At 40.6% G+C, this 13,301-nt stretch overlaps 1 protein-coding gene across 4 annotated transcripts in view; it reads right to left on the bottom strand.

Moving 5' to 3' along the window:
* Positions 1-13,301, bottom strand: part of DCTN1 (dynactin subunit 1) — a 284,349-nt gene that overhangs the window by 66,846 nt on the left and 204,202 nt on the right. For all 4 annotated transcript variants that reach the window (XM_053704365.1, XM_053704367.1, XM_053704366.1 and 1 more), the window contains 9 exons: positions 9,078-9,246; positions 8,511-8,579; positions 8,264-8,326; positions 7,575-7,724; positions 7,066-7,227; positions 6,333-6,464; positions 6,096-6,224; positions 5,393-5,535; positions 5,004-5,170 (listed from right to left, as the gene is read on the bottom strand). In XM_053704365.1, coding sequence (XP_053560340.1) covers positions 5,004-5,170; positions 5,393-5,535; positions 6,096-6,224; positions 6,333-6,464; positions 7,066-7,227; positions 7,575-7,724; positions 8,264-8,326; positions 8,511-8,579; positions 9,078-9,246 — 1,184 coding nt within the window. The remainder of the gene's footprint in view (positions 1-5,003; positions 5,171-5,392; positions 5,536-6,095; positions 6,225-6,332; positions 6,465-7,065; positions 7,228-7,574; positions 7,725-8,263; positions 8,327-8,510; positions 8,580-9,077; positions 9,247-13,301) is intronic.

Below are 13,301 nucleotides of genomic sequence, written 5' to 3'. Positions count from 1 at the left end.
CAACCATGCAGAAGACTGACGAAAGTCTGTGTAGCCTGTAGATAAAATTTAAAGGCCCGCACAGCCTCTAAGTTGTAAGGCGTTCCTTACAGAAAAAAAGGATTAGGACAGAAGAAGGAACAATTTCCCTGATTAATATTTCTGTCTGAAAAAATCCGAAGAAGAAAGCGAAACTTGGTACGAAGAACTGCCTTATCTGCATGAAATACAAGATAAGAAAAAACACATGCAAATCTGAGAGTTTGCACACCCTCCGAACAGATGCAGAAAGAAACAAAAAACTGTCCAAGATAACAACTTTATATCTATGGAATGCATAAGCTCAAACGCAGCCTGTAGTAAAACCCTTAAGACCAAGGATTAAGTTTCCAAGGAGTTAACTGACAAACACAAGCCTGACTCATACCAGGGCCTGAAAAAGGATTATAAACCTGGCCCACCAGATGCTTCTGCAGCAGAAAGAGTAAGCAGAAATCTGACCCCTGAGGGTACTAACAGATAACCCCTTCTCAAGGCCATCCTGGAGAAAAAAGATAAGATCCTGTCTTATAATAAATCTTTCTAGGGATAGGCTTACGGTCCTGAATCATGGTCTCAATGACTGATTCGAAAAATCCCAGCTTAATTAAAATCAAGCGTCCATTCCCCAAACAATCAGCTTCAGAGAAACGATATTTGGATGAATAAAGGGCTCCTGAAGCAGACGATCCTTCCTCAGCCAGAAGATTACACAGAGGTAGAGACGACATCTCTACTAGATCCGCCTACCAGATCCTGTGAGGCCACGCAGGAGCTTTAAGAAAAAAAAAATGCTCTCTCCAACTTGCGAACGATGACTTGCGGAAGGAGAACAAACAGAGGAAAGAAATGCCAACCTGAAGTTCCCAGGAACTGCCAGAGTATCTATTAGAAAGGTTTCAGGATCACTTGGCTTCGAACCGAAATTGGAAACTTGGTGTTCTGATGAGACGCATCAGAACCAATTCTGGTAACCCCTATTTGGTTGTTAACCTGAAGAACACTTCGGAATGGAGTTCCCACTCCCTGGAATGGGAAGTCTGTCTGCTCAGACATCCGCTTCTCAGAAGTCCACCCCAGAAATATGGATGGTAAATAGACAGGAACTGTGAGCACCTGCCCACAGAAATTCTGAAACACTACCTTTATGACTCGGAAACTCAGAGTTCCAAAGAGGCTACGTTGTCGGACTAAAACCCCCAAAAAACTGGGCTAAATATAACTGAAGTCAAACCATCAGAGCAATGTAAATCGCTCTCAACTCCAAATGATGAAGGGGAGAGCAGACGTCTCCCAGGACCAAAGTTCCTGCATCTTCCACGAGTCTCCCCAGCTCATCAGGCTGGTGTCCGTGGTCACAAACGTCCAGGAAGGTCTTCGAAAACATGTGTCCTGAGACAGAAGTTCCTGATAAAACCACTACGGAAGGAGACTCTTGACACTTGATCTAATTAGACAATTTGGATAATCCCCATTCCACTGACTGAGCATTCACTGAAGAGCTCTCAACGTAATCGAGCAAGGGAATGACGTCCATGGAAGCCACCATCAGACCAATTACCTCCATACACTGAGACCCTGATGCCGAACAGGAAACTGAATGGAGATGTAAGAGGAAGAATTTTGGCATTTCTGACCTCAGTCAGAAAAATCTTCATCGATAGGGAATCAATTATAGTCCCTAAGAGACTAACCCTGTAGCTGGAACAAGAGCACTCTTTCCCAGCCATAGTTCCATCCGTGGAACGAAGAAAGACCACAAAAAACTCAGAATGAGATTTTGCTTGTAAGAAAAAAAGGGCACCTGAACCAAATCACGGCTCAGAAAATTAATAAAACTTTGGTAACTATGGCAAAATCAAAGTTGGATCACAAACTGAAGAGTTTGGCCAGAAGGCAAAACTCAGAGATCTGAAATGATTCCTTAAATGTGAACTGACCCTCCAGCACCAAGGAAGAATAGAGCGAATAGTCTCCATCTTGAAGGACGGTACACAGAGAAAGTTGTTAAGACAACTCATGTCTAAATTAGAACAAAACATTCTGTACGGAACCACAAACGGAATGAAAAGAAACTAAACCCTGTTCCAAAACTGGAACATCACATCACTCCCAGGGAGGAAGATCCTGAACACTTTCAAGAACGCCTCACTTATATCTCTGGGCTACAGATAATCTTGAGAGGAGGAACCTCTCCTGAGAAGATGGAATTGAATTCCAATTCATAACCCTGGTATACTAGATTACAGTCCTTTAGGTATGTAAGATATCTCATATCTAGGTATGAGAAAAACTGAGATAGACAGCCCCCCACAGGATCCTGATCTTGGATCTGGAGTAAACCCTACATGCTGAACGAGAATTAGCTGCGGGTTTCATTAATTACTTTCCTCTGACCCAGACAGGCTGGATATCCAAGAGGACTTAAGCTGTTCCTTCTTGGAAAACAAAAGGAAAGACTTTTCAGCAGCAACAAACATAAAAGATTGGCCTAACAGCCTGTTAAAGAGCCAGGAACTTTAGCTGACCACAAGCTCTCTAATTCCAAAAGGTCCCTGGATCCCTTCATGGAGTCCTCAAAAATGGAATCAGACAAGGCAACGCGCTAAAAAGATGCCTCACCTGTCTGAAGCATGAGTTTTACCTGGGTTCAAACCCACAACTCCATAAAGGTCTCCATCCTTATATCCTGTATGAGGATTGAAGAACTCTTAACCAGAATTGCAATGGCCCCCTACTGCTTTAAGCACCATGTGCCATGATACTTAAAGGAGACAAACAGGAGATGGGGAGACTCCCTCCCATACCTTAGAAATTCTCCCAGCACAGTCGTAGAATAGGTATATTTTTTTTACAGATGAATTCTAGTATATATTTAAAATTTACTAGATTCTTAATGAATGACAATGACAGGGGCTTTGAAGTCTACGAAGTAGCCAACCCTTCCTAATTAATACCAAAAGGAGAACAGGCTTAAATCTGAAGAAAACTACTTCAGCACAAGATGAAGGAATTATAGTGACCGAATCTGAGGTTTAACCCTCAGATGCTACCGACCATCAACCTATAAGGAAAGCAGTATGTGTAACAGCAAGCGGGGCAGTAAATTTCCTCTTGCAATTTCCCCTTAAGATAGGAAAAACAGATAATGCCACAGATACCACAAGTCACCTGGGCAGATAATTCTGCAAGCAAAAAACTCCTCCAGGAGATTGAGAGGAACCGCAGGGCACAGCATGAGACGCCAACAAAAGGGTTGGGACGTTTGAGGAGAAAGCTGTGGCATGGCCTAAAGAGCATCATCCAGGGAGACATGAGGCTAAAAATAAATTCTTGTAATTAAATATTTTAAAATGACACTGTCACTTAAAGATTATAGACACTTGCCTAAAAATATATAATATATTTAGAAACAGACCTCTGTTTCATTCTTTATTAAAATAAATGATTCATTGGATTATTATTAGAAGGAAATCTAACATAAACAACATAAATGCATGTGGAACCTATGTAACAGTCACTCCAAGAATAAGCAGGTCGACATTTTATTTACAATAAAATAAAAACATGCATATTCCACAAGCCTAGATAAAATGATATCAGGACTCCTAAACATAAAGTTTAATAACCCACAGTTACAAACTTCTTCTATACACCGTTCGTATAAATACCAAGGTAGAGCCTGATTTGTGATGACTCTGTTACCCAGTACTATCATGTCCCTTAACACGTCTCTCTCCTAAATTCTCAGAGACATTCACAACAGAAATGTGAGTGAGAACGAGGCGGGGCCATTGATACTGAAAAAACACATTACAAGATGGTGCGTCTCCGTACCTGAGGAGGAGGCGGGAACAAGAAGACGGCATGGAGATGAAGTGCGCAAACATCAAGCTTCATCCTGCCGCACAAAACACTGAGTTACAATACAAAATTATGCAAAATATTGGCACAAAGAGTATTACATAGAGCATCGCTCCGCTCCGGAAGAGCAAGACTTGTGTATTGCACTCATACAATGTGTGCCCTCTAATACACTCTTACAGTTGATCAGCCCCTTAGAAATGGCGCCATACGCGCTTAATGCTCTGACCTAGCTCAGTAACTGAAAACAAAGGCTGCCCAAAACAGATAAATACAAACATTAGATCTGAGCCCCAAGGTGGTTAACCCCTTCCTTGCTAAAAAAAAAAAAAAAAAAAAGGAGATTAACCCCTAAGTCTCCAAGTCTCATTACAAAGTGCCTGCACACTGCCCTAAACATCCATAAGGATTTGTCCCACTAAAGGCAGAGGGTCCTTAACCCCTTCAGTGCCAGCCTTCTAGCCCCAGAAGAACAAAGGCACTTACCTGCATTCTAGCTGTCCGGCAGTCAGACGACTCACAAAGTATAAGAGGATGCCGATCCTCACAGAGACCTGTGCAAAAAGAAAGACAAAGTAAAACTACTCAGGCTTTCTATACCAGGGCAGCAACATGTTAGGAAAATGCAGCAAAGCACAATTCACAAGTTCCTAACGGCTTTAAAGCTACCTCAGCCCTGCAGAAGAGACTAACGTGGAGTACAGTTACACCCAATTGTGATGGAAGATCAGAGCGATCCTGCCTTGGCTTCAAAATAAAAAAAAAAATCTTGATAGAAGAATCTTAATCAGGACACCTAATTACTTCACCTCCTCCTTGCACTAGAGGCAAAGAGAATGACTGGGGTTTCTGGGAACGGAAGTGATACTTAACAGCACTGCTGTGGTGCTCTTTGCATCCTCCTGCTGGCCAGGAGTGATATTCCCAACAGTAATTAAGATGATCCCGTGGACTCACTGTGTCATTAGACAGTGGGTGCTGCTCACTCAACAAAGCAACGGAAATTCTGCAAATAAAAGCTCCTTCTTTAATCCTGTGTTTTGTCCATCTGCATGTCTGATCTGTCATTTTTCCTGCTTTACAGAGTCATATTGTGCAGTGCCCTAGACTGTCCCACTCACCTCCTGCAATGCCAGAGACAATGGATGCAACTCCTGATGCTGGAGAACCACGCAAACCTTCAATGGTGCGCTTAGACTGGTTGTTAAGCCTTTGTCGGAGCTCGGCTTTCTCAGACTCCAGCTGGTCAATATCTGCTTGAAGGGCATCCATGGTCTCCTCAAATTCCCTAGGGACACAAGTGGATCGTGATGTTAAACACTGCAGTTCGCTATGTAGATTACATAATTAAAATAAATTAGACCGGAATTCGATCAAACTAAGAAGAATATTTAACTGGATTAGTTTTAATGGAAGCACTTACTAGACGCAAACCCATGACACCTGACAAATAGCCCTAAAAGTAATTACCAGGTCAGATATCCCCATATAAACCCAATCTAGCTCTTACTTCTCTTTCTTCTTCAGCAGAGCCTGGGTCTCCTCAAGTTTAGTCTGGATCTTCTCGACCCGATCATCTGCTTCCTTTGAGGCGCTGTCTAGCTTCTTCTCCAGGAGGCTCAGTCGCACATTGGCCTCACTCAACTCTTCACCCTAAGGACATCATACAAATATAAAAACCAGAACTGTTGTATAGTGCAACAACTAGCCCTTGCCCAAAGATGCAGCATTATTTATAGCAAAAGGCTCAATATTGCATATCAGGTGCGGAAACTGCGCAGACAGGTAATTTATTTTCACATTAAAAGATTAATTTTGTTTTTGTTTGCTTGTTTTAACTAATAACAAACACGCAGTGTGTAAAATGAAAATTCTTGATGAGGGTTAAAGGGTAAGCCAAGCACCCAGCCTTTTCCTCACTAGATATATGTTCTGTCAGTTCTCAATGCAATCTTTTGACCAGCTTCCCATCTGCTGTGTTACAAACACGCATAGCTACCCACGGTCAGCTTGTCTAAGGAGTTCTAAGGATGTATCGAGCTGCTCTGTTCCATTACCCTGAGCACTAACAAGTTAAATGACTGGGAAGAGATTCAGCATCAAAACTGGATTTTAACAAGTATGGAAATATCTGTAAAGACCTAAGGCTGCTCTATTTCAGATAATTAGATAAAATAAATAATGTGAAGGGAAATTGTCTAACGTGACATCACCTTGATTTTCAGGGACTTCTTAAGCTCCTTGATGACGGTCTCCCTATCTTCCAGCTTCAGACCAACTCCCTCTGCATCAGTAATCTCAGCCCGAACAGCGGCTGCTCGTTGCTCCACAGGTGGTGGTGTCTGGGGAAAGAAGACACTTATCTAAGTATTTTACCAAACAAGATAGATCATTTATAAACCCTAGTCCAGTGCTTTTTCATGAATGTTAACTCAATAAGGATATCCTACCTTACTCTGAGGCTTTTCAGAATCATACTCTCCTTCCTGCATAGCGGTCGCCATCTTGTTCATTGTTGCAATGAGAATATTGCAGGATTGCCGCAGACACTCGTAAGGATTGATGCCCTGTGAGCTATAAATCTGAAATGCAGAAGGACAAATCACAATCCTGGTCAGAACGTGCACTAAAATAAAACATATTTGACAAATTAGTTTCTAGTATGTAAGCCGACCAGTAAGCAGAATGGAATTATTATATTGTTTTTTTTAAATAGCAACTTGGAATCCAAGTGATAAAATTAGTACAAAACTGTACGTTTCTAGCATCTAAACTACTCTTGCACCATTATGGGCATTTTATTTGGATCGAACAGAAAAAGACTGCGATCTTTTCGCTGTGACCCTGACCTTATGTGCATGGAGTTAAGGCTCTTTTTTGTTTTTAACGCGCGTCCCCATTAAAGCAACTACTTTTAATACATATTGCTGCTGGTGATCTGTGACTTTTTTTGGAATTTTGGATATTACATTGCTGCTTGGTTCCTGTGAAGACCAGAAAGTATTTTGGATTCAATTGACTGCAGTGTGTGCCTGTAACAGAGGCGTGTCTTACTGGGCTCCAGGAGTAGCAGCCGGAACTACACAGCTGAGTGCCAACACTGAAGAAAACGCAGCTTGCAAGCATGGAACCCCACGATTGGTAAGCGCCACCTTTCCTCTGCTACTAATATGAAGAACTCACCTGCTCAGTGGCTTTGAATGCCACATCTTCTAGTTTTAATGCCTGCAGACCTTCATTCTCTCCAAGAAGTGCAATCATCTGTGCCCCAGCGGCCGCAACTTCTTGAAACACAGCCACAACCCACTTGAGATGTTTACGACACTCCAATAGAGTTTCCGAGACCTGAAAATAAACACTTTAGATTAAAACATACTTTTTCCACTGCACAGCACACTTCACTAATGCCTTGTCTGGACTTATGTGACATCAGCTGAATCATTACGAATACAGCATTCAGTAACTATTCAATTACAGGTTTCTATTATTCCTAAATTGCAGAATTGCCAATAATAAAAACTGCTCTTTGAAAAAACACGTTTGTGTGTTTACACTGTGTCCAGCTCTTTGGACGTATCATAACACAAAAGTGGATGGAAATGCTTTTCACAGATGCACATACTTGGCTTCCTTCAGACTTACACCTGCCATGTTGTTGCAGCTGGAAGCTCTGAAGTACACTGTCCTCTTACCTGCTGATCAAAGCTGAGAGCCGCTGGTATCCCAGCTGCTTCTGTGCCAGGCATTCGCCGTCTGATCTTCTTACAGAACTGCCGGATGTCACTGCATGAGGTCTCTAGATCCTTCAGAAGAATAGCCAGATCCGAGGACTCCTGCCCAGGCTGGCGGAGAAAGAATTATTAAACATGTGGTCATTTTCTATATAGTATGCTAAGCACAAAGTATCTGACTGCATAGAATTCCAATAAGCAATTGGTAGAGACAAAGCAAGGCCAACTATCTCTCAGAGCCCCCCCCCCAAAAAAAAAAGACCTGCACTCTATGGTTTGCTAAATTTGAATACAACCATTGGCCTTTTTTGTATATATATAACATGATATGCTGGATATGGAGTTGGAAAGTACTCATGTGTGCAGCTGTATAATCAATTAAACAAAACATCTGGTAAAATAATTTTAAATAAAAGAATGGTAAATAATGTGAGTGTGCATTACCAAACAGTAATAGCATTTGTACCACCACCCTTTTAATCACTGATGCATATCCTGCTTATGTATTGCACACATGAAACCCATACGCCATGCACTGAAGCCACACTGCCCACAGCCTCCCATGGGTAAAAACAACAAGAAATGTGCTAGAATATATGCTTCTCTCATACACTACATACACTTTTGTTATATGTTGTATAACAACTCACATGCAAGAAGGCGCGCAGTCTGCTCACTTCTACACCCATGCAGTCCAGTGCACTCTGTGTAAACTGTAAGAAAGACAAAGGATTATTAATCAGAACTGACAAACTAAACAACCAGTATTAAATCACATGAAACATCCAATGTCGGAAATGTACGTAAGGAAAGAAAAAGGAAAGAAAAAGGAAAAAATACATGAAGACAACACAACAGAAGGTGTGTCCAAAACAATTCCATACACTGGTCACTTACTTTGATGTGGTCAAACAGCTGCATGGTACAATCTTCGGTCTGGTCAGCCAGGTGTATACTGTACAAGTGCTAAATAAAACAGAAATAGCATTAAGACTGTTGCACTTGGCATTGTGGGAATGTTTTGGTATCTAACTATGTGAGATGAAACTTTAAATCTCAGATGATAAACAGGTAGGCAGCACTTTCTCTTATTAAAAGATAAATTCATGTTGGGCATATATTGTCAATGTGTACACTTGGACCCACCAAAGTATCTACTATAATTAATAGTGAAACTTAGGTAGCAAGCAGATGTATAAACTACCTACAATCTACACACAGCTTTAACCACCATAATTCTAAATCATTATGTATTACATTAAATTAATCATGCACCAGGTATAAAGTATTTTTCATCCGACTCTAGTCCACCCACTGCCTATACTAAAGTCTGCCTTATACCTTTAGATTAGCAATTTAGAACAATTCTACACTCTGCTACTCGTCATTCTTCTATACTATGGTAATGTGGTAACCAATGAAACGCTGAACGGTGAAAGTGCTACCTGGTTCAGTCTCCTGTACCTGGTAATATTTGATGGCTTTGGTCAGGGGTTCCACATTTACAGTCTCATCCAGCTGGTCTTTGTGCAGAAGTTCTATGAGGAAGTCCAGAGAACGCTCGTGCACACTCATCTCTTGGTATAACATCCCAACCTTTTTATATACCTCAACGCTGCACTTATTCAGCGCCCTGGGAGAAGGGAAAAGACGATATTTACTAAACGTACTGGGCCGCCTACTAAGTGCAAAATGCAGTCACAAAAGAAAGTTAATATCTGTGCACGATCTTCAACTTTATCTTAAAATAGGAGTTTGTAACACCACATATTGGCCAACATATATAGCTCACTTGTAAAGGCAAAACCTCAGACAGGCCCTGCTTTAATATAGAATGTCACAAAACTCATTAAACAGCAAAAGCATGATTCAAAAAGAGACCTATCAAAAAGAAGCATCAGCCAATAACTCAGATCCATTAAAATAAAGCAATAGAATAACCAATGAAAAGCAGCAGCACTACAGACTTAGCAACAGACAGCAGCAGCATGAACCAGAAGACAGCAGCAGCCCAACAGAACAACCAACAGACATAAACTGCCCAACCCAACGACATGGCATCACTCTGTGTCAAAGACTCACTATACTCGCCAACAGAAAACAACAGCATCATACAAATGCCCAGACTCACCAACAGAGAGCAACAGCACCACATAATGGCCCATACTGGCCAACAGAGAGAAACAGCTTAATACAATAGCCCTTACTTGGCAACAGCTTCACACAATAGCCCATACTCACCAACAGAAAGCAACAGAACCACACAAGGTCCCTTATTCACCAACAGAGAGCAACAGCATCACACAATGGCCCATACTTATTACAAAAAAAAAAAAAGAGCAACAGCATCACACAATGGCCTTTACTCGCCAACAGAAAGCAACAGCAGCACAAAAAGGCTCATAAACTCCAACAGAAAGCAATATCCCCACACAATGGCCATACTCATCAACAGAGAGCAACAGAACCATACAATGGCCCTTACTCCCCAACAGAGAGCAACAGCATCAAACAATGGCCCAAACTTGGCAAAATATAGTGCAACAACATCACACAATGGTCCATACTTGACGACAAAAAGAGCAACAGCAGCATACAATGGCTCATACTCACCAACAGAGACCAGCATCATCACACAATGACCCAACAGAACCACAAAATGGCCCTTACTCGCCAACAGAGAGCAACAGCATGAGACAATGGCCCTTACTCACCAACAGAGAGCAACAGAATTACAGAATGGCCCTTACTCACCAACAGAGAGCAACAGAATTACACAATGGCCCTTACTCACCAACAGAGAGCAACAGCATCACACAATGGCCCATACTCACTAACGGAGAGCAACAGAATTACACAATGGCCCTTATGCACCAACAGAGAGCAACAGTATCACACAATGGTCCATACTCGCCAACAGAGAGCAACATAATTACACAATGGCCCTTACGCACCAACAGAGAGCAACAGCATCACACAATGGCCCATACTCACCAACAGAGAGCAACAGAATTACACAATGGCCCTTACTTACCAACAGAAAGCCACAGCATCACACAATGGCCCATACTCGCTAACAGAGAGCAACAGAATTACACAATGGCCCTTACGCACCAACAAAGAGCAGCAGCATCACACAATGGTTCATACTCGCCAACAGAGAGCAACATCATCACACAATGGCCCTTACTCACCAACCAAGAGCAACAGCATCACACGATGGCCCATACTCACCAACAAAAATCAACAGCATCACACAATGGCCCATACTCAACAACAGAGAGCAACCGCATCACACAATGACCCATACTCACCAGAGAGCAACAGCATCACACAATGGCCCTTACTCACCAACAGAGAGCAACAGCACCACATAATGGCCCAGACTCATCATGGGAAAACAACATCGTTGTCCAATGACCAAAAAACCACAAGCAAACAGCAACATTACAATTTACAACCTAGGCCAACCCATATAAAAAATACAGAACAAGCAAAATTTGGAAAAAGGATAAACAGACTCATGTACAGCACAGACTATAAACAGGAAAGTGCATGACCCACACTAACCAATAGCATGCAGTCAGAATGATTTTAATGTCAATGGTTTGAACTATAATTCCATCCCTTTTGCCTACTTAAAGGGACAGTCAAGTCCCAAAAAAACTTTCATGATTCAAAAAGGGCATGCAATTTTAAACAACTTTCCAATTTACTTTTATCACCAATTTTGCTTTGTTCTCTTGGCATTCTTAGTTGAAAGCTAAACATAGGAAGTTCATATGCTAATTTCTTAGACCTTGAAGACCGCCTCTAATCTAAATGCATTTTGACAGTTTTTCACCACTAGTGGGCGTTAGTTCATGTGTTTCCTATAGATAACATTGAGCTCATGCACGTGAATTTACCGAGGAGTGAGCACTGATTGGCTAAAATGCAAGTCTGTCAAAAGAACTGAAATAAGGGGGCAGTCTCCATAGGTTTAGATACAACTGTGTTGGTTGTGCAAAATTGGGTAATGGGTAATTAAGGGATTATCTATCTTTTAAACCAACAAAAATTCTGGTGTTGACTCTCCATTTAACTAATGCTTAAAATGCTAGAATAGATTTTCTATGTACTCTTTATAAGAAAAAAAAAACCAACATTCCTGGTTTATCGGTCTCTAACATTTGCTAACATGTCTTGGTTTCCCTGGGTTTAGCATAGGATTTGTCCCACTCCTCCCTTGAACTAATCAGTTAAGCAGTATGACATTTCTGAACCTGTAAACAAACTTTCATTCCTATAAACAGATGAATATTATCTGTTATACTTAAAGGCACACTATACCCAAACATTTTCTTTCATGATTAAGGTAGAGAATATAACTTTAAACACCATTCCAATTGACTTATATTACCTAATTTGCTTTATTCTTTAGATATACTTTAATGAAGAAATAGCAATGCACACCGTGAACCAATCACAGGAGGCATCTATGTCCAGCTACCAATCAGCAGCTACTAAGCATATCTAGATATGCTTTTCAGCAAAGAATATCAAGAGAATGAAGCAAGATAGATAATAGAAGTAAATTAAAAAGTTGTTTATAATTGTATGCTCTTTCTAAATCATGAAAGAAAAAAATTGGGTTTCATGTCCCTTTAAGCATCTTACATTTGCAAACAATTTGATTGAACATTTTGAAAAATGAGACTAGAGGATATCTACAAGCTACTGAATTTATGCTGATATTTGTGTTTAACACTGTTCATGCTCAATATAGGTGCAATCTAAATGTTACCATATCCCCTTACTACATACAACTTTTTCTTTTTTCATGACTAGATCTTTACAATACATGAAACAGACACAGCAGATTTCCTACCACAAAATCCACTCCCATTGTATCTCAACCTTGCCCTGCTTCTTCTAAAACAGCCTTATATCCAAACAGGTGTGAGATCTCACTTAGTACGATTGTATCATGTAGAATGGGAAGTGAAACTGTGTTCGTATCCTCCACCAAGCAAGAAAATCTGACCTTCGAGTTTGGCCACAGTCTTCCTTAAAGGGACAGTCTAGTCAAAATTAAAGTTTCAGATAGAGAGTACATTTTTTTTTTTTTTTTTTAACATAATTTTTATTGATTTTTACAATTTATACAGCAGAGATGCAAGGGAAGTCTCAAACACGTAAATCATTATACATTATTTTTCTATTCCTTCTTCCCCGTCTGCTATGTTATTTCAATAGTTACACAGTTAGAATTGGGCAATTGCCATTGCATTAATGGAGAAAGGAAAAAAAGAAAAGAAAAAGAAAAAAAAAAAGAAGAAAAAGGAAGAAAGATAAAATACAAAATAAAAATGCTTTCCTGTCTTGTGAAAGAACCAGGGAAAAAGAGGGAGGGAAGAAAAAAAAAAAAAGGGGGGGGGGGAGACCTAAATGATTGATTCCTCTCTCTGCCTTCCTCACCAGCTGCCCAACATCACTAAATCGGTATTTCTAAAAGGGAATATTAAATGCTCCACTTTGGAGGGTGAAAAAATCTTAATGAACTTTGCCCATTTGTCAAAAAGACTTCTAATTTCCCTTTCTGAATGTAGTGCTGTAGCTTTCTGTTCGATTAAATATTGCTTCCTAAGATAATTTTTAACTTCGGGAATTGAGGGTATTATCGTTTTTTTCCAGTTTTTAAATAAT

This window comes from Bombina bombina, chromosome 2, assembly GCF_027579735.1.
Source record: "Bombina bombina isolate aBomBom1 chromosome 2, aBomBom1.pri, whole genome shotgun sequence".
In the NCBI taxonomy this organism is placed as follows: Eukaryota; Metazoa; Chordata; class Amphibia; order Anura; family Bombinatoridae; genus Bombina; species Bombina bombina.
This window is presented reverse-complemented; position numbering and strand designations above follow the sequence as displayed.